This window comes from Boeremia exigua (genome assembly GCF_020726555.1).
Source record: "Boeremia exigua strain MPI-SDFR-AT-0100 chromosome Unknown C7974scaffold_1, whole genome shotgun sequence".
NCBI lineage: Eukaryota > Fungi > Ascomycota > Dothideomycetes > Pleosporales > Didymellaceae > Boeremia > Boeremia exigua.
In genome coordinates this window covers 2,928,915-2,944,513 of record NW_025763518.1, presented here as the reverse complement: position 1 = coordinate 2,944,513, position 15,599 = coordinate 2,928,915, and the positions used below count along the sequence as shown (strand labels likewise).

Below are 15,599 nucleotides of genomic sequence, written 5' to 3'. Positions count from 1 at the left end.
TCAACACCCTCCCCAGCACCAAGGTCCTCCTGCAGGTCGGTGTGTTCGATTACAGGCTGCACTGCGCCACTGCCCTTGTCTCGAAATCGAAATGTGGTTTGATAATTCTAGCAATGAGCTCTTCATCCCGGAGTGTGGATGTTGTGAGGGTCTCGTAGCTGCTCCTTAGGCCACTCCAACCAGCCACTCCACTCACTCGGTACCAGCGCTTCTGCGACCCGAAGTATCTGCTCCGCGACACCTGCCAAGTACCAGTAGCGGACACTACTCTTCTGCAGCAACACTGCATAGTGCGCATAGATAATCAGTGAACCTGGTTGCCGTTCCGCAAGCAATTCGACATATCGATCGCTGACAAAGTGGATCCAGATCTTGAGGAGTGCGTCAGAAGGTGGTTCATGTGACTTCTCTGCCGCCGCAAAAGTCAAGACCAGGATATGAATCGCGTAGCCATAGGCGTCTACAATGTCCGGGGGGTAGAGCTGGTGCACCACCTCAGCAAATTTACATAGCTGCACAAGCTCGGTGTTCTCTGGTGGCTCTTGTGTGAGCCAGTCGACGCCTTGCACGTCCTTGGGTATTAACTTTCCCAAGATGGAAGCTTTCATAATGTTGTAAAAGCTAGAAACCATTGGTCGAACCTTCCTGGTCACGGTAAAGTTGGTAAGGAGCGAATTAAAGGCGTGATCCACGTTATGACTAGGGTCCACTGAGCTTGCACAGGAGTAAGGGAACAGAATCGCTGCGAAAATGAGGACACCTTTGAAGTTGCTCTCGTCAATGTCGCGGACGGTGGTCTGGAAGTTTACGAGAGCAGCATCATAGTGTCTGCCTCCTAAGAGAGCGTACTCAAGGTTATCCAGGCCAGGTCCAGAGATCCGGCCGAGGTGAAGTGCAGCTAGAGCGAGCAGCACGTGGAGAAGAAAAGGATACTCGAAAGCAGTCTGTGGAACGGCTGTGGCGTAGACTTCATGAGCTTCCGAGTCCGCGCCAAGGGTCAGGGCGGTGACAGTCGTGTAGTGATGCAACAAACGTAACTGGGGTAGATTAAGCACTGTAAGGTCTTGGGTTGGTGTGAAAGATAGATTCGGCAAAGCCGGGTCGAATACCCCTCCTTCTGTTGATGAGGGTGTGTATGTTGCAGGGACGGGTAATGGCGACCCTGTGGATCCCTCACGACTCTTTGAAGGTCGATACTCGCATGACGTGCCTTGCTTCACGCAATTTGCGCAGTCCGGCTGCTGTTCATCGCACTGTGATGGTCAGCTCCGCCGATCCGGAAGTGATGGTATCAACGCCTTCGCACCTTGACATGACGGGCTTTGCAAGGAAGACAGCCGTTCCTTGACTTTTTGTGTGGCTTGCGTGTCTTAACCCTCTCCATTGTGGCGTTGTCACAGGATAGTCATGTTGCTTTCTCGATTTGACGACTGCAATCGAGGTCTGGTTCCAGCGTTCCAAAGAGACGCCGGTGCCGACGCTAGTCAGTCGTTGTTGCCGATCCGGAAAGCCGAATTTCTACCGAAGGGGAGGACCTTCTTTGCGGAGCTGGATAATGATGTTATCAACCATGTTCGGGTTTGAGGCTTGGAGCGCTATGAACTTTAACATAAGAGAACAAATTTTATTTGAAGTTGCTTCTCAGGATATGCATCACACGGCAGCGCGATGTCTTGCATTTGAACACTCATGGAGTCCAAATCGCATGTACATACGAAGTAGAGTGACACTTATGCAAACTTGTTTCAATCAACACACTTCTCAAAGAACTGCTCTTTTCACTGGTGTGACATTTGCTCCGCATCACGAGCGGGCTAACAGGGTGCTCAACAGTCGTCTACAGTACAAGAGTGGACGCCCCCCTCCTGAAAGCCTTAGTATCTACCTCGCGCCGCCATGTGCATTCACTTTCGCCCCAACACCAAAAAGCCCACTACCCACAACACACATCTACAACTTCGACGACAGCTTCCCGCTCTGCTTCGCAGTAAACGTCGCGATAAGATCCATCAACGCCGGACTCAGCACATCATACGACACCAGCCCCTCCTTCGCGAACTTCGCACGCACCTCGTCCATCCCCGCAGGATCAAACCCTTGCTCGATGATACTCGACACGAACGCCGCGAACTGCGGCTCCTGCCACCCAGCCGAGTCGCTGAGCTCCGTGTGCACAAAGTCGAGGCCCTTGAAGGGGTGGTCGGCCACGATGCGGCCGAACAGGTGCACACCGCATTCCTTGCAGGCGTTGCGCTGGATCGCGGCGCTGGGGTCGATGATGTGGAGTTTGTGGGCGTTGGCGGTGACGCTGACCTTGTCGGCGGGGAGCACGCCGATCAGGGCGAACAGCGCGCCGCGCGGCTTCCAGCACTTGGAGCAGCCGCAGGCGTGGTTGTGGGCGACGTTGGAGCCGAGCGTGACCTCGACCTTGTTGGACGCGCAGTGGCAGTACAGCTTGCCGCCGGCTTTGTTGGCGTCGCCCTTCTTGATGCCGGAGTCAACTGCTGGGTGGAGCGAGGGGGCCATTGTGAGTGAGAACGGAAGGTAGTTGCTGATAGTCTTCAGGTTATTTTTCAGGGTGAGCGAGAGCGAATTCATGGTGGCTCGATGGCAGCTGCGATGCAGCAATATATACGCCTGCGGTTCCGCATGCCGAGTTGCGTTACGCTCCCCTCACCGTACGGTATCCACCTGAGGACTACGGAGCCAATGATACACAGGAAGAGGCGAGAGATTGAGCTGGGTGTATGGCGTAATACCCTGCGTGGACCCGTTCCAAGCGGACCGAGAAGGTTGTAGGATCGATAAGTGTGTTTCGATTCCTCATTCGGACAAAAGAACCCCGCGTTTGACGCGGAGCCGCCTTGCGGGCACGGGTAGTCATCACGACTTACGCGCCTCAATTTACGGAAGCAGGTATATTCATCGAAGGCGACTCTGAGGCCGAAAAATAAGTCTTTGCTTCCATCACGATTCTCCGGCTGTCAGAATGCGTGATTATCATCGGTCGCAAAGCCGGGGTTTGCATTGAGCAGATCTACGCTGGCGCTACGGATGAAGAGCCGATCGCCTGCAGCAAGCACCGCGACCCCACAAACGTCTCGCGAAATATATCTTTGCAGAACGTTGCTTGGTGCAATGAAGAGTAAATCTGTCTGATCGCAGCGAGCTGATCTTCACCGACATCAATCTATGTACCTTCGGTGGATGCCCAACTGGATGAGCTTGATCGTAATCAATAGCACCAGATCTATAAAGTAAATCAAGAGCAAACGGATTGAAAAGGTACGGGCAGTAAAAGGAGTATTATTGCGTAAGGGGGTATCAAAGTGGGTATAAAGCTCGAACGGGAGCAGGAGTCTAAGTCAACAAACAAGGAAAAAAGGGAAGCCCGAAAGCAGCCTCATTTACAGAGAACCCGCGCGCCTTGAACAGTCGTCCAGACGACGACACGAATAACGCCGAGCCCTGCGTAAACCTACTCTGCCGCCTGGCCTAGCGATGCCAGCAGGCTCCTGTACGCGCGTGCCTTGCTCCCCACATTCCGGGCCTCCTCAGCATCCATGTGACTCGCGATCTTGAACGCCTCTACGACCGCCACAAGCGGCGCCTCTTCACGGCCATTAAACGGCACAGAGTCCACAAATTGCTGTAGCGAGATAGACCCCAGCTGCACGCGCGCCAGCACAATGTAATCAAAGTCAGCCACGTCAGCCGCGACGCGCGCAACGAGGTTCCAGTCCGCAGGGCTGAGAGAGCTGCGGCGCACCATGATTTGTTCCTTGTGCGCGAGGGCCGTGAACGCTTTCATGACCGCGGGTTTGGTGGTTGAGTCAGGTGAGCAGGTTTCGAGAATGTCGAGGAAGCGGTGTAGTGAGGCGGTGCCGACGAATATGTGGCGTTGCTTATACTGCAGCTCGGACTCGATTTGAGCGGGTGCGCTCGCGACGTCGCCGGTGGCGCGCGGTGTGGGTGTCGTGGAGGCGAATCCTGGGGTCTGGGAGCGTTGGGTGCTACTGGGCTGGGAGAAGCTCGGGCGTATGGGAAGGTTCAGAGAGAGCATGCGCCGGTGTCTGCGAGTGGGCAGCGGCGTTTTCGGGCCTGCTGTGTTGGATTTGAATTCGAGCAATCCTCCGTTGAGTCTGCTTCGCGCTCGAAGCGTCGCGGTTGACGGCTTTCGTATGGTAGTCGACGTAGAGTCCATCGAATAGTTCGACCACCGCTTGTTTGTAATAGGTCCTTCGAGCAGATCAGTGCTATTTACTAGGGTATCATTTGGGCTGCCAAGGCCCTCATCCTGTGCGCCTTCTGTTGCATCAGTTTGAGTACGAATTTGCGGGTAAGGCGAATGTTTCGCCTCTGCATGTGTGGCATCAGAACCTGCAGAATCGATGTCGGAAAGCGGTAGTGTGTAGTAAGAGTCGCTCGTTGACACTCGTTCTCGTCTCAGTAGGTGCTGGTGCCTCGCTGGCCTAGAAAGGCGCTCGTGCGCACTGCCTCCACGTGCGTATGACGGCCTGGCACTCTCCAAAAAAGGTGAAATTGGTGACGCGAGCTGGGGACTTGTGTCAAGGGACACCACTCTTCTTTGGCGCTTTCCTTGTCGTCCTGGAGTGTCAGAGTCTTGTACGCCTTCAGAAAAAGCAGGGGTGAGGACGTCCCGAGGAATGGACCAAGGTGCCGACTCAGACCAACTCAGCTTCAGGGATGCACTGACCCCGGGGGTGTCGTATGATCCAAATCCACTTGGTCGAAGGGAGCTGTCAATATTTTGCGACGCAGCCAGGAAGCTTGCTGACGGTACCTCGATCGCCACCTGCTCGTGCAGCAGACTCCGCCCTCTCGCCGTAGATTTAGCCATCCAGTGACTCTTCGCATGAGACCAAGTCTGTTTAGCTGGCGGACTTCGCTGTAGGGGGTGCGCGAAACGGAACTGCGTCGCAGTGGTAGACGGCGCGCGGCGCCTATGACTCTTTATCTGGTCCGACCGACGAAGTAGTTCGATGGCGATAGTGCGGCGAGCTATGGCTGGCTTCTGCAAGATCATCGTGAGCCATAGCATGTAGATGTGGAGTTTGACCGTGTGCAGGCAAGTGGCGAGGGTGACGAGCAGCGTCAACAATCGGTTGTCGCGTGACATGGTAACAGACTAGTATCTTTCACCGTGAAACTTCGAATTGTTTAGAGGATCGAGACGTCGCCCATGGAATAATAGCGCAACGTGCGCAGCCACCATGTGAACAACATTATGGTGTAGAAACTATGGATGAGTATCATGGTTCGTCAGTAGACACCCTGGGTAACGTACCGCGGCCCGCGATACGACAGATTGCAAAGGATTGCTCAGAAAATTGTTTTGTTTGAGGATACTGACTGGCCGGGCAAGGCTCCCGTGTGGAATGTTAACGTTGACACGTGGTGGCTTCACCTAAGAGACGTAGGAATGTGCTGCTTGAACGAACAAGGAAGGGTCCATGGGGCAACCATCTACGACCCTCGGGTCTCCTATCCAACAGTGATGCGGACGAGGGCACGTCGCTCAACACACAAAGGTGTTATTAATCCGTGGTCCATCACCCACCTCTTCCACGCCCTGTGCCTCTGGTCATCCGTACGCTATGAGGAATGAAGTGCAGTGCTGACATGCTGGAGGCCAACTTGTCGACAGGATCAGCACTCAGCGTGGCTGAGTTCTGCACCGCTTGATGGCCTCGTCCTTGGGGATGGCTGAAGCCTCCACGGCCTCGCAGCTTAACGTGTGAGGATCTGCGTTCCCGCTGCTGCTGGCTGTCTACCTGTTCTGTTTCGTCGGGCTGAACCACGTCCATGGCCTCAGCAGTAGCACCAGCAGAAGACTGCGCTCTCGGCTCTGAGGGCATGGAATTCATCGTGCTTGATCTTCTGCGGTGAGTTTGCCGCAACATGCTGTTTCTGCGGTCGATGCCGTCATTGATGATGAAGAAGTCATAGTTCTTGGGGAACTGGTGCTTGTCAATGCAATGCATGCGACGCTTGGGGGCCGTGCTGCACAGACGTTCACAGGTTGAGACGAGACAGGCGTACTGCAAGCCAGTCAGCTCCTTGTTACTGCTGGTGCGAGCTATGTCGAGGACAGTGTGGCGACACGCGGTTGCCTCTCCTCGGCCCGGGAGCATGGACACGTGCAAAGTCGATGGACCTACCGTCTGCTCACCCCGCTCTCTTCTAGCAGCATTGAAGGGGTCATGGTTCTCTGCGATGTGCAGATGCAGAATGTGCTCGTCGGGGAAGTTCTTCTGGCACTCGGAGCACCTGTTCATGTGGGTCTTCTGGTAGTGCACGTCATACTCCTCAAAGGACGCAAAGGCAACGGGCTCGTGCGGGGGCAGAAGGCACTTCATGACGGCTGGCGGTGCAGAGGCAGCAGACTCGGAGTCCAGGTGCACCAGCTTGACATCAGCAGACTGCTCGCGCGAGAAGGTGCTGGGATCTTCTGTAGACGACGACGAGTCGCGGTGTGAGCGTTTGACTCCCATCACGTGCGGACAGAGGCTGTCCAGAGGGACAGAGGCTGCCCGGGGAGGCTACGAAAGAGGGCAGTACCTGTCAGGGCGTCCCTCAGACGCAGCGCCAGCGCGATGTGCGGACGGTGAAGGCTGCGAGGCGTGCTGCGGGACGAGCAAGTGGGGCTCTGTGAACCCTGGCCGGACCGCACCCAACGACTTCTCGACTTCTCGACTTCTCGACTCACAGGCTCCCGAAGATCGCACCGCCCTCGCCGCCCGCTCCGCCGCGCGCTCGCCGCCGCCGCCCTCCCGCTCGCTGCCTGTCCGCGCACCAGGGCACACCACGGCCTCTCAATGGAACACGCCCGCCACTGCGCCCGCCAACCCGTGCTCCGTGCCTTCGTCTGACCTCCCGGCCGACCGTGGGGTCACCTACGCATTCCGTCGGCGCATCCAGGACGGCATGGCCGCCCCCGCTGCCACCGCTGAGCAGCTCGACAGGTGCGCCCACCCGGCGCAGAGCCCGCACGGTGCTGACAGCAGACAGGCGCGTCACGGCCATCGCGCAGGAACTGGCCCAGCGCGCCGAGCGCCAGGCCTCGTGTGCAGAGCTCGCCGCCGTGCTGCAAGAGTGCGCCGTCCCGTGACCGCCCGCGACGTTTGCTGACGACGACAGGTACCGCGCCGCCTGCGACGCCCTGACCTTTGCCGATTTTGAACACGCCGCCGCCGCCGACGTCGAGCAGAAGCTGTGGGCCGCCCATCTGCGCGTCAACACCGTCTTCCGCCAGGAGCATCGCATTGTGCGTGGCCCCCCCGCCCGCAGTGCGCCGGCTAACCCAGCACAGCTCCGCCGCTCCAAGGACCATGTCGTCGAGATCCGCAAGTTCCAGAAGCACTACCTGCACTTCATCAAGGCCAGCCAGCGCTACTACCGCCAGTACATCCTCAACCTCGACGCCCACGTCGACGGCATCCCGGAGCTGCGCAAGATCGCCCAGAAGTGGAAGGACGACGGTATGCCGCCCGCTCCCGACATGCACCACGCCTGCTCACACGCCCCAGCTTCCAAGACTCCGCCGCGCCCGCGCATTCCCGCCGCCCTCCGAAACACCGTCTTCCAGTCGTGCCACCAGACGCTGATCCACCTCGGCGACCTCTCCCGCTACCGCGAAACCGAGCTCGTCGACAAGGACAAAGAGCGCAACTGGGGCCCGGCAAAAGGCTACTACGACCTCGCCGCCGAAATCTACCCCGACTCGGGCCACGCGCACAACCAGCTGGCCGTCGTCTCGCGCGAAGATGGCGACCACTTCCGCTCCGTGTACCACCTCTACCGCTCGCTCGCGTGCAAGCTGCCCTACCCGCAGGCCAAGTCCAACCTGGAGACCGAGTTCAAGCGCATCATCGCGGCCTGGGAGAAGGGCCAGCTGATCAACAACCACAAATCCGCCGACGGCAACACGGGCCGCGCGCTCGTGGCCTGGTTTGTGAGACTGCACAGCAAGATCTACAAAGGCGAGGAGTTTGCCGCGCACGACGAGCTGGAAGGAGAAGTGCTCAGCCACCTCGCCATCGAGCTGAAGGAACGCCCTCTAGACTCGATCCTGCCCAAGATCATACTCATCAATCTTGCAGCCGAGTACTTCGCCACCGTACAGATGCAGACCGCGAACCCGCCCGAGCACATCATGCGCACATATTTCTACTTCCTCCGACTGAACGTCAAGACCTTCTTCATCCTACTGCAGGTACTGCAGCCCGAGCTCGAGCGTCTCTCCGAGGCCGACGAAGGCACTCACCAAAACGGCGACAACGCACGACAGCTGTCCGATAAGATCACCGCCGTTGCCCGCCGCATCCTCCCCGGCCTTCGTCTCTACAGCACCTGGTTCGCGCGCTATTGGCAGGTACTCAACGCTAACATCGCCGACACCCTGACTACCGTCGATGTGCAGGAGCTTTGGAAGGCGTACGCCGCGACTTTGACTCTCTTGACCTCGAGCTTCCCGGTCGACCAGCTGCCAAAGGAGAATTACATGCTGGAAGAAGACACCGATACGCTTGGCTTCCAGCCACTGATGTCACCCGACACCATCAAGGTGTGGTACAATGGCGAGGCTCTGAAGTCAAAGTGGACAGACGTCGAGCGAAATCATCCCAATGTGGAGATGCTCATGCGCATCAAGGACTTGCTGATTGACGGACTGCTCCTGACACAGAACGCAGAGGCGCCTTTAGACCTGGCTGGTACTCGCTTCATCTACCGCGAAGCCGGCCTTCCATCCGAGCTGCTTGCAAGCCCCAACACCCGCGCAGACGGCTCACCTGTCCTCTCACCACGAACTGTAGAAATGCCGCTGTTCCCTCCAAGCGCGCCCATTCCTGACGACCAGAAGTCGTTCAGTGTTGCGCCATCCGAGTCTGCATCCACCACCGTTGCTAAGGACACGGCAATGCGCTCAATGGTCGATGATCTAGTTGGCGCTGATGATGGTTTGGACCCCCTGCCCGAGGAAGATGAGGACATGCCGCCAACACCCCCTGAACAGACTTTCGAGGACACGGCAGTGGTCAACGATAACACTTATGCCCCTGCGCCGTTCTCCATCAGCGACCTGGTGAACTCTGTCAAGAACTACAAGCCCTTGTCTCCTTCTCCAGGTGCTGCTTTGCTCTCAGCTTCGATGCAAAGGTCGGGCTCCACTTCATCGATGCGCGGGCCTGTGCACTTGCCCTCCCTCCCTGACGGTCAGTGGAATCAGAATTCGATCTGGTCTACAGGTGTGCACGGCTCGCCCAATCCCTCCTCGCCAGCGATGATGAACGGAAATGGATTTGGGTCTCGATCACCGATGAACGGCGTCGCCTCGGGCTTCCCGGGCCACGTCCGCACTGGATCTGCCACGTCGCAACTGAGCACCGACGCCACGACTCCGACAGCTGCCAGGGCTTCCCGGCCCATTAGTGGTGGGCTTGGAAACGGCGCGACTTGGGGAAACCCAAATCTGAGCACCGGTACTTGGGGGTCGTTCTCTGGCAGCAGCTACAATGGCTTCCAGAACAGCTATGCCCAGAATGTGCATATGGCTAGCCCCTTGATGTTCAGCTCCTACCAGGACAAGGCTCAGAGCTCCTGGGGTCGCACACCTCCGAACGGCCAGGGCGGTTGATCGAAGTGACCGGTGGCCTTGATTGGCTGCTTGTTATCGTTTTTCCGTCAACGACCATGTACTGACGCCATTACCCGCCACCTTCGAGGGCTCTGTGGGCACCTGTACGTTCGAGCGACCCTGTGGAATTGACTCTAGTCAACGCCGTCTGCCTGATGCACGCCAGACGTGATACTTCACTCGGGCCTGGTGACGCCTCAGTAGCCCTTTGAAGGATATTGCGACATTGGCACTACTGTCCTTTCACATTGCTTTAATCAACAACGGCGTGGGCTATCATTGCCGGCCATTATCGAGGCACATCGGCATGGCATTGCTTGAGATATTACTTTCGAGGTTCTTGGAACCCTGCACCTGTATTCATCGGTCCTTGGTTGGCACGGTTGGATGGCATGCAGCTTTTTATGCTTTGATGTTATAGTCAACACGACTTGGAGTTCTGCGACCATGTTTACTGGGACCCACCTGCATTGTGATGTGCCTACCCGTTTCGTGCGTGAAGAGAAAGCCACCGAGCTCAACGCTTACACAGAAGCAACGTCAAAACGCTACCTCAGCGCCTGTCCTGGTCATCGGTACCTGTCAAGAGTGGATGCGGTAAGCGAAGATAACAGCTGCAGCTGCTGTGCCCTGGGGTTTCCCGATTGACTCGGAGACGCATGTTGTTACACAAGGGCGTTGCGGGGAAACAGTCGTCTCCCTCAGGGCAACTGCCGTCTCGTCAACAGGGTCTACGAGACATGATAGATCGCTAGGCTGCACACAGCGCAGGAATGGAGTCTCAGGCGGCCACGAGTGCGCAGCGAGTGCTACAGCGAATGCGACAAGCGCGGGTGAGACTGACCAGGCTGTTTGACAGAGGAACAAAGCACCGCCGTCCAGCCTCAAGGAGCGAAGATCGGCGCATACACGACAGCATGTTGAGCGGCGTTCACTTCCCCAGACATCGGGTGGTCGCATTCGGGCTAGCGTCGCGTGGCGGGCCGAGGTGAGCCTCACTAGCAGCTCAGCTGTGAGCACGACCAGTGACGTTGAGGCCAGGCAAACAACCACGCAATCCATAACGAACACACTGTCCTTTCCGAACTTCCGCCACGCAACGTCTTCTCGCACCGCACTGGCGTAGTTTCAACCACAACCCTTCCAAAAGAAGGGTGTCGCGACCAACCCGCATTCCCCACCATGGCGGACGAAGTCGACATCGCGGCGTTGGCTGAAGACCAGCAGCTTGCGCTGCAGCAATTCACCGCCGTCACGGATCAAGAGCTGAAAGACGCCGTCCCGCTGCTCCAGCGATGCCAGTGGAATGTGCAGATCGCCATCGCGCGCTTCTTCGACGGCGAGCCGGCCGAGGACCCCGTCGCCGCTGCTGCTGCCGCTGCTGCTGCCGCTGCCGCCGCCGCGCCGCCTGCAGACACCCGCCGGGCAGAGAACCTCATGAATGGCTTCGGAAGCCCGCGGTCATCCACAAGCGGGCGGCGGGTGCGCGTTGAGCCAGCGCCGCGCGTGGTCCCGCAGCCCGAGAGCCAGGTCAACACGCAGGCCCCGCTCGTCTTCACACTGCTCTGGGCGCCCGTCAGCCTGCTCTACTCGGTGATAGCGCGCTACTTCCGCTTCATGGGCTATCTGTTCCCCTTTGTCCCGCGCGCCTGGGGCCGCCTGACCGCAAGCAACATCCGCCAGCCGCCGTCGCAGCGCAGCGCAGGGCGCCGGCCACTGAACCCGCGCGACACGGCTGCGCGCTTCATCCGCGAGTTCGAGGAGGAGTACGGGCCCAACGACCTCCCCTTCCACGACGGCGGCTACGCCTCCGCCTTCGACGTCGCCAAGAAGGACCTCAAATTCCTCCTCGTCGTGCTCGTCTCCCCCGAGCACGACCTCACCCGCCCCTTCATCCGCGACACCCTGCTCCACCCCTCCGTCGTCGCCTTCCTGCGCGATCCCGCAAACAACATGCTCTTGTGGGCTGGCAGCGTTACCGACGCCGAAGCCTACGCCGTCAGCTCCGCGCTCAACTGCACCAAATTCCCCTTCAGCGGGCTCATCGTCCACACCCCCTCCGTCAGCGCCAGCGCCATGGGCATCGCCGCCCGCCTCGCCGGCCCCCTGGCCCCGGCCCCCTACCTCGCCAAACTGCGCACCGCCATGGCCGCCCACGCCACAGCCCTGTCCCGCGTCCGCGCCCAGCGCGCCGAACAGAGCGCCACCCGCAACATCCGCGAGCAGCAAGACTCCGCCTACGAGCGCAGCCTGGCCACGGACCGCGCCCGCAAGCGCCAAGCACAGGAAGCCGCCGCTGCCGCCGCCGCCGCCGAACAAGCCGCCCGCGCCGCGCAAGACGCCGCCGAGCAACACGCGCGCAAGCTCCTCCAGTGGCGCAAGTGGCGCGCCGCACGCCTGCGCCCGGAGCCCCCCGCCGACGACAAAGAGGCGGTGCGCATCTCGCTGCGGCTCCCCAGTGCGGAGCGCGTGGTACGCCGCTTCGACGGCGCCGCGGGCATCGAGGAGCTGTATGCCTATGTCGAGTGCCACGATCTCGTGGCGCCGGGAGACGCAGACGCAGACGCAGACGCTGTCGATGCGCCCCCCGCCGACTTCGAGCACGTGTACGCGTTCCGCCTCGTCTCGCCGCTGCCGCGCGCGGTGCTGGATCTCGGTGCGGGCGGGACGGTGCGCGAGCGCGTTGGCCGCAGCGGGAATCTGATTGTGGAGCGGGTGGGCGGGGAGGACGAGAGTGAGGACGAGGACGAGGAGGGGTAGGCGGGTACCCGCTGACTGAAGAAAGAGAGGGGGTTCTGACGATAGGAAATTGGGCTGGAGAGGGGGTAATTGGAGACGATGCATTGTGGCGTTTGGTCTGCTGTCTTAGCGTGGGGGACTGGGTGTGCTTCTGCTTCTGCTTCTGCGCCTGCTTCTGCTTTGTCGGTCATGTACTGCTGCAGCACGGCAGGAACGGCGTCTAGTGGGCGAGAGTACATGGGCGAGAGTTACCGGGCAAGAGTGATAGGCAAGAGTACTAGGCAAAAGTACTAGGCGAGAGTTACTAGGCAAGAGTACTAGCAAGAGTATTAAGCAAGAGTACTGGGAAGAGTACTGAACAATCTCCATAGACAACTGTGTCCTTAGAACCGACAGGAAGTGGCCGTGAATGTGAAGCATTATTGATAGCGTATGGATGTGCTCTACTCTACTCTCGTCTGGTCTACTTATTCCCAACACCGCCGCCGTGCATCAACATCGCACCAACGTCTCTGGTCTCCCCGCTGCCGTCCCCGAATCAGCAATACAACACGCGCTCTACATTTATTTCTCCTGTCCGTTCCAGGCATTTTCAGACCCTTGTTTGTTCGTATTCCCCTTGTTTGTTCGCATTCCCGAACTTCACACAAACGCAAGTCAATCATCGGCACGTCATCATGTCTAGTTCTTGCTGACGCGTCCCGCGCGGACCAGGTCCTGGAACGCCGATTCCAGCCCCCGCTTGACCTCGCGGTAGCTCACGATGAGCACGTTTTGCTCGTCGCGGCTCGTCAGCATGATTTTCTCGTCGGCGCCGGCGTCCAGCTTGTTCAGGCAGTCGAGCACGTGCGCCAGGTCGGTGACGGGGTGGCCGTTCGCGTCGACCTGGTGGAAGACATAGTCGCGGAAGAGCTTGAGATAATATCGCTCGCCTGTCTCTGCCCATCCCGACGACGGATTGGCGGTGGCGCTGCCGGGCACGTGCTGGGAGGCGTCAAGCTCCGGACGCTCGTTGATCATGTTGAGCTTGATGAGCAAGCGGGCGATGCGACTCGACTCCAGCTCGCGGCCAAGAGTATTGGTAAGCGTGTCCTGTGCGTGGAGCTCCGAGTCGAAGACTGACGCAAACTGGTCGGCAATGCCACCCAGGAAAGTGTCGATGTCCTTCAGCACGACCGGAGAGGAGGGCGAGGCAGCGGCACCTGTTTGGGGTTGCGGGCTGAGGAGATACTGAATGCATTCTTTCAATCGACCGGTGTAGCTTCTTGACACATAGTCCATGGACTTTTGCATGTTCACATGAGCTGTCGGGTTGTTGTTAGCTATGCACAAAATCAGTCGGCCCAGCTGGAGAAGGTCATCGGCTTGGGCCTCGGCTATCGGCCGCACGTTTTCGAATTGCACCACGTCCATGATGCCGCACGCATTGAGTCGTATGCGGTTCTTGGAGGTCAGGAGTATCTTCGACGGGGTAATCAGCCTTGCAGCCAGACCTGCACCATGTATCGCTTTGAGGGCTGAGCCGATCTGGACGAGGTAGCCCCACAGCGTCTGTTCTGAGACGTGTGATGATGCTGCCTGCCTGCCGTGGTAACGTGGCACCGGCTTGAAATGCTCGTCTGCGAGCGATTTGGCGTTTGGGTGGTAGTCGGACACCATGATCAACGAGCTGTCGCCGAAGGCTCTGGTGGTGAAGGCTTCGTGGGTTGTGACGACGCTGCCGTTCAAAATCCTCTTCCAGGGCTGGAAAGAACGCATTGCGGTTTCGTTGGTCAGGCGAAAGTTCTCGAGACGGCGCAAGGCATACGTCTTGCCATCCTTGCTGGAAACGGCCTTGTAGATCCAGCTCGCATAGCCAAAGGGAGCGTTGTTTCTTTGTGGAGACGTGTCGAGGCAGAAGAGAGAGTGGTACTGCTCGATGTGGGGGAGGGAGCCGTTGGAGAGGATCTGACGGGCGATCTCGGATTTTTTCTGCAGGTCTTCCCGGAGACTGTCAGGAATGAAGAAATCGTGGGCGGTGCGCTGGTATGCGAGCAGCCCGGTGGGCTGGGGGCCCACTGGCCAGTAGAGGTGGTACGCGGGCGAGGCTTGGAAGGCATTCGCGTTCTGGTAATAGGAGGCACTGGCGAGGCCAGAGGGGTCCTGGGCGTAGGGGTTGATGGCTGGGGTGGAGGCGGAGATGGCAGCGATGCCGGGAGAGGGGTTGAAGGGGTCGTAGCTGAGGGAGGAGGCAGGATCGACCTGGGGGATAGTAAGTAGGGTCACGTGGAGAGGCGCTGGAAGCGAATGGATTGGGTGCTGGATTGGGTGCTCTTGTCTGTAGTAGAGTGGTCGTGGACGTACCTCAAACGACTGCGGCACAAAGTCGTGAAAGTCCTGGGCCTGCCACTCGGTCGAGGGCTCCTTGGTGTGCAGGCTGGGGGTGCTTACGGCTGCGACAGTCAGCATGGAGGCGGCGGGCAGGCAGGGCAGGCAGGGCAGTCAAGGCTGCGGGCGCACGTACTGGAGCGCTGCGACTTGGGGGTGAAGACGGCGGCGCTGGCGGCCTTGGGCGAGATGGCGGCGCTGCGGGCGGCGGGGGTGGCCTGGCCATTGGTGGCGGGCTGCAGCGGGGTGAAGGCGGGCGAGTCGACGTTGAAGCGCTTCTTGGGGTTCTCGGCGGCGGGCAGCTTCGCGTGGTCGTGGATGTACGGGCACGTGTTCTCGTAGCGGCAGTGGCCGTAGATGGTCACGTTGCGGCAGAAGGTGTTCTTGGCCTCGCGACCCTTGGGGCGCGGAGACGGCACGCCCCGTCGCGAGTCGCCCGAGGGAGCGCCAAAGGCCGTTGCCATTGATCGCGGGGCGGCGGCGGCGGCGGCGGGCGCGTGTGCGGTGAGGGCAGGCGGGGGCAGGGCGGCGGCGTCACTCCATCGGGCGGCCGTCTTGCTCGGCTTGGGGCGGCGCGAGCTGCGCGCGGGCTTCGGGGCGGGCGCGGGGGCAGACGAGCTCGAGGGGCCGGCGGCTCTCGCATGTGGCGCGGGCGCGCGGGCGGGCGCAGGAGGGAGCGCTGGGTGCGACACAGCGCCGGGCTGCGGCGGCGGCTGAATGGTGGGCAGCGGTCCCTCGCTGGGCAGAGGTCCTGCGCGCGTCAGAGAGTCGGTGCAGCAGCGGGGGCCTCTCCAGCGACGGCGGGCCGGGTGCAGAGAGAGGCGACGTGACGGCG

The 15,599-nt window shown here is 59.6% G+C and overlaps 7 protein-coding genes across 7 annotated transcripts; 2 read left to right on the top strand and 5 right to left on the bottom strand.

The window, feature by feature from the left end:
* Positions 1 to 122: 122 nt before the first annotated feature.
* On the bottom strand, positions 123 to 1,384 carry C7974DRAFT_408233 (uncharacterized protein; the record flags this gene model as incomplete). The annotated part of the gene is made up of 2 exons (XM_046143313.1): positions 123 to 1,253; positions 1,307 to 1,384. 2 exons carry the CDS (start codon positions 1,382 to 1,384, stop codon positions 123 to 125), a joined length of 1,209 nt encoding a protein of 402 aa, XP_046003310.1.
* A 566-nt stretch (positions 1,385 to 1,950) lies between these two features.
* Positions 1,951 to 2,526, bottom strand: C7974DRAFT_430322 (putative glutathione-dependent formaldehyde-activating enzyme; the record flags this gene model as incomplete). The annotated part of the gene is made up of 1 exon (XM_046144690.1): positions 1,951 to 2,526. One exon carries the CDS (start codon positions 2,524 to 2,526, stop codon positions 1,951 to 1,953), a length of 576 nt encoding a protein of 191 aa, XP_046003309.1.
* A 487-nt stretch (positions 2,527 to 3,013) lies between these two features.
* C7974DRAFT_23123 (uncharacterized protein) lies at positions 3,014 to 5,357 on the bottom strand. Its single transcript, XM_046137380.1, has one exon. The coding sequence runs from the start codon at positions 5,138 to 5,140 to the stop codon at positions 3,479 to 3,481; it is 1,662 nt and encodes a 553-aa protein (XP_046003308.1). The 5' UTR covers positions 5,141 to 5,357; the 3' UTR covers positions 3,014 to 3,478.
* Positions 5,358 to 5,573: 216 nt separating this feature from the next.
* Positions 5,574 to 6,515, bottom strand: C7974DRAFT_430321 (uncharacterized protein; the record flags this gene model as incomplete). Its single annotated transcript, XM_046144689.1, has 2 exons — positions 5,574 to 6,062; positions 6,183 to 6,515. The coding sequence occupies 2 exons, from the start codon at positions 6,513 to 6,515 to the stop codon at positions 5,574 to 5,576; spliced, it is 822 nt and encodes a 273-aa protein (XP_046003307.1).
* Positions 6,516 to 6,948: 433 nt separating this feature from the next.
* C7974DRAFT_408229 (uncharacterized protein) lies at positions 6,949 to 9,658 on the top strand (the record flags this gene model as incomplete). Its single annotated transcript, XM_046143312.1, has 5 exons — positions 6,949 to 6,986; positions 7,033 to 7,116; positions 7,162 to 7,288; positions 7,334 to 7,502; positions 7,551 to 9,658. 5 exons carry the CDS (start codon positions 6,949 to 6,951, stop codon positions 9,656 to 9,658), a joined length of 2,526 nt encoding a protein of 841 aa, XP_046003306.1.
* An 881-nt stretch (positions 9,659 to 10,539) lies between these two features.
* On the top strand, positions 10,540 to 12,833 carry C7974DRAFT_468164 (UBX domain-containing protein). Its single transcript, XM_046146388.1, has one exon. The coding sequence runs from the start codon at positions 10,841 to 10,843 to the stop codon at positions 12,416 to 12,418; it is 1,578 nt and encodes a 525-aa protein (XP_046003305.1). The 5' UTR covers positions 10,540 to 10,840; the 3' UTR covers positions 12,419 to 12,833.
* C7974DRAFT_326155 (PAB-dependent poly(A)-specific ribonuclease subunit PAN3) lies at positions 12,804 to 15,568 on the bottom strand. The gene is made up of 3 exons (XM_046138980.1): positions 14,901 to 15,568; positions 14,741 to 14,829; positions 12,804 to 14,638 (listed from the first exon to the last, which is right to left on the bottom strand). The coding sequence occupies exons 1-3, from the start codon at positions 15,226 to 15,228 to the stop codon at positions 13,079 to 13,081; spliced, it is 1,977 nt and encodes a 658-aa protein (XP_046003304.1). The 5' UTR covers positions 15,229 to 15,568; the 3' UTR covers positions 12,804 to 13,078.
* Positions 15,569 to 15,599: the final 31 nt, after the last annotated feature.

Bases quoted from the DNA above. Each gene is read 5' to 3' on its own strand.
- C7974DRAFT_23123 (XM_046137380.1), bottom strand. From the start codon at position 5,140: ATGTCACGCGACAACCGATTGTTGACGCTGCTCGTCACCCTCGCCACT.
- C7974DRAFT_326155 (XM_046138980.1), bottom strand. From the start codon at position 15,228: ATGGCAACGGCCTTTGGCGCTCCCTCGGGCGACTCGCGACGGGGCGTG. The intron at 14,830-14,900 runs GTACGTGCGCCC...TGACTGTCGCAG, and splicing joins CCCCAAGTCGCAGCGCTCCA to CCGTAAGCACCCCCAGCCTG. The intron at 14,639-14,740 runs GTACGTCCACGA...ACTATCCCCCAG, and splicing joins TTGTGCCGCAGTCGTTTGAG to GTCGATCCTGCCTCCTCCCT.
- C7974DRAFT_468164 (XM_046146388.1), top strand. From the start codon at position 10,841: ATGGCGGACGAAGTCGACATCGCGGCGTTGGCTGAAGACCAGCAGCTT.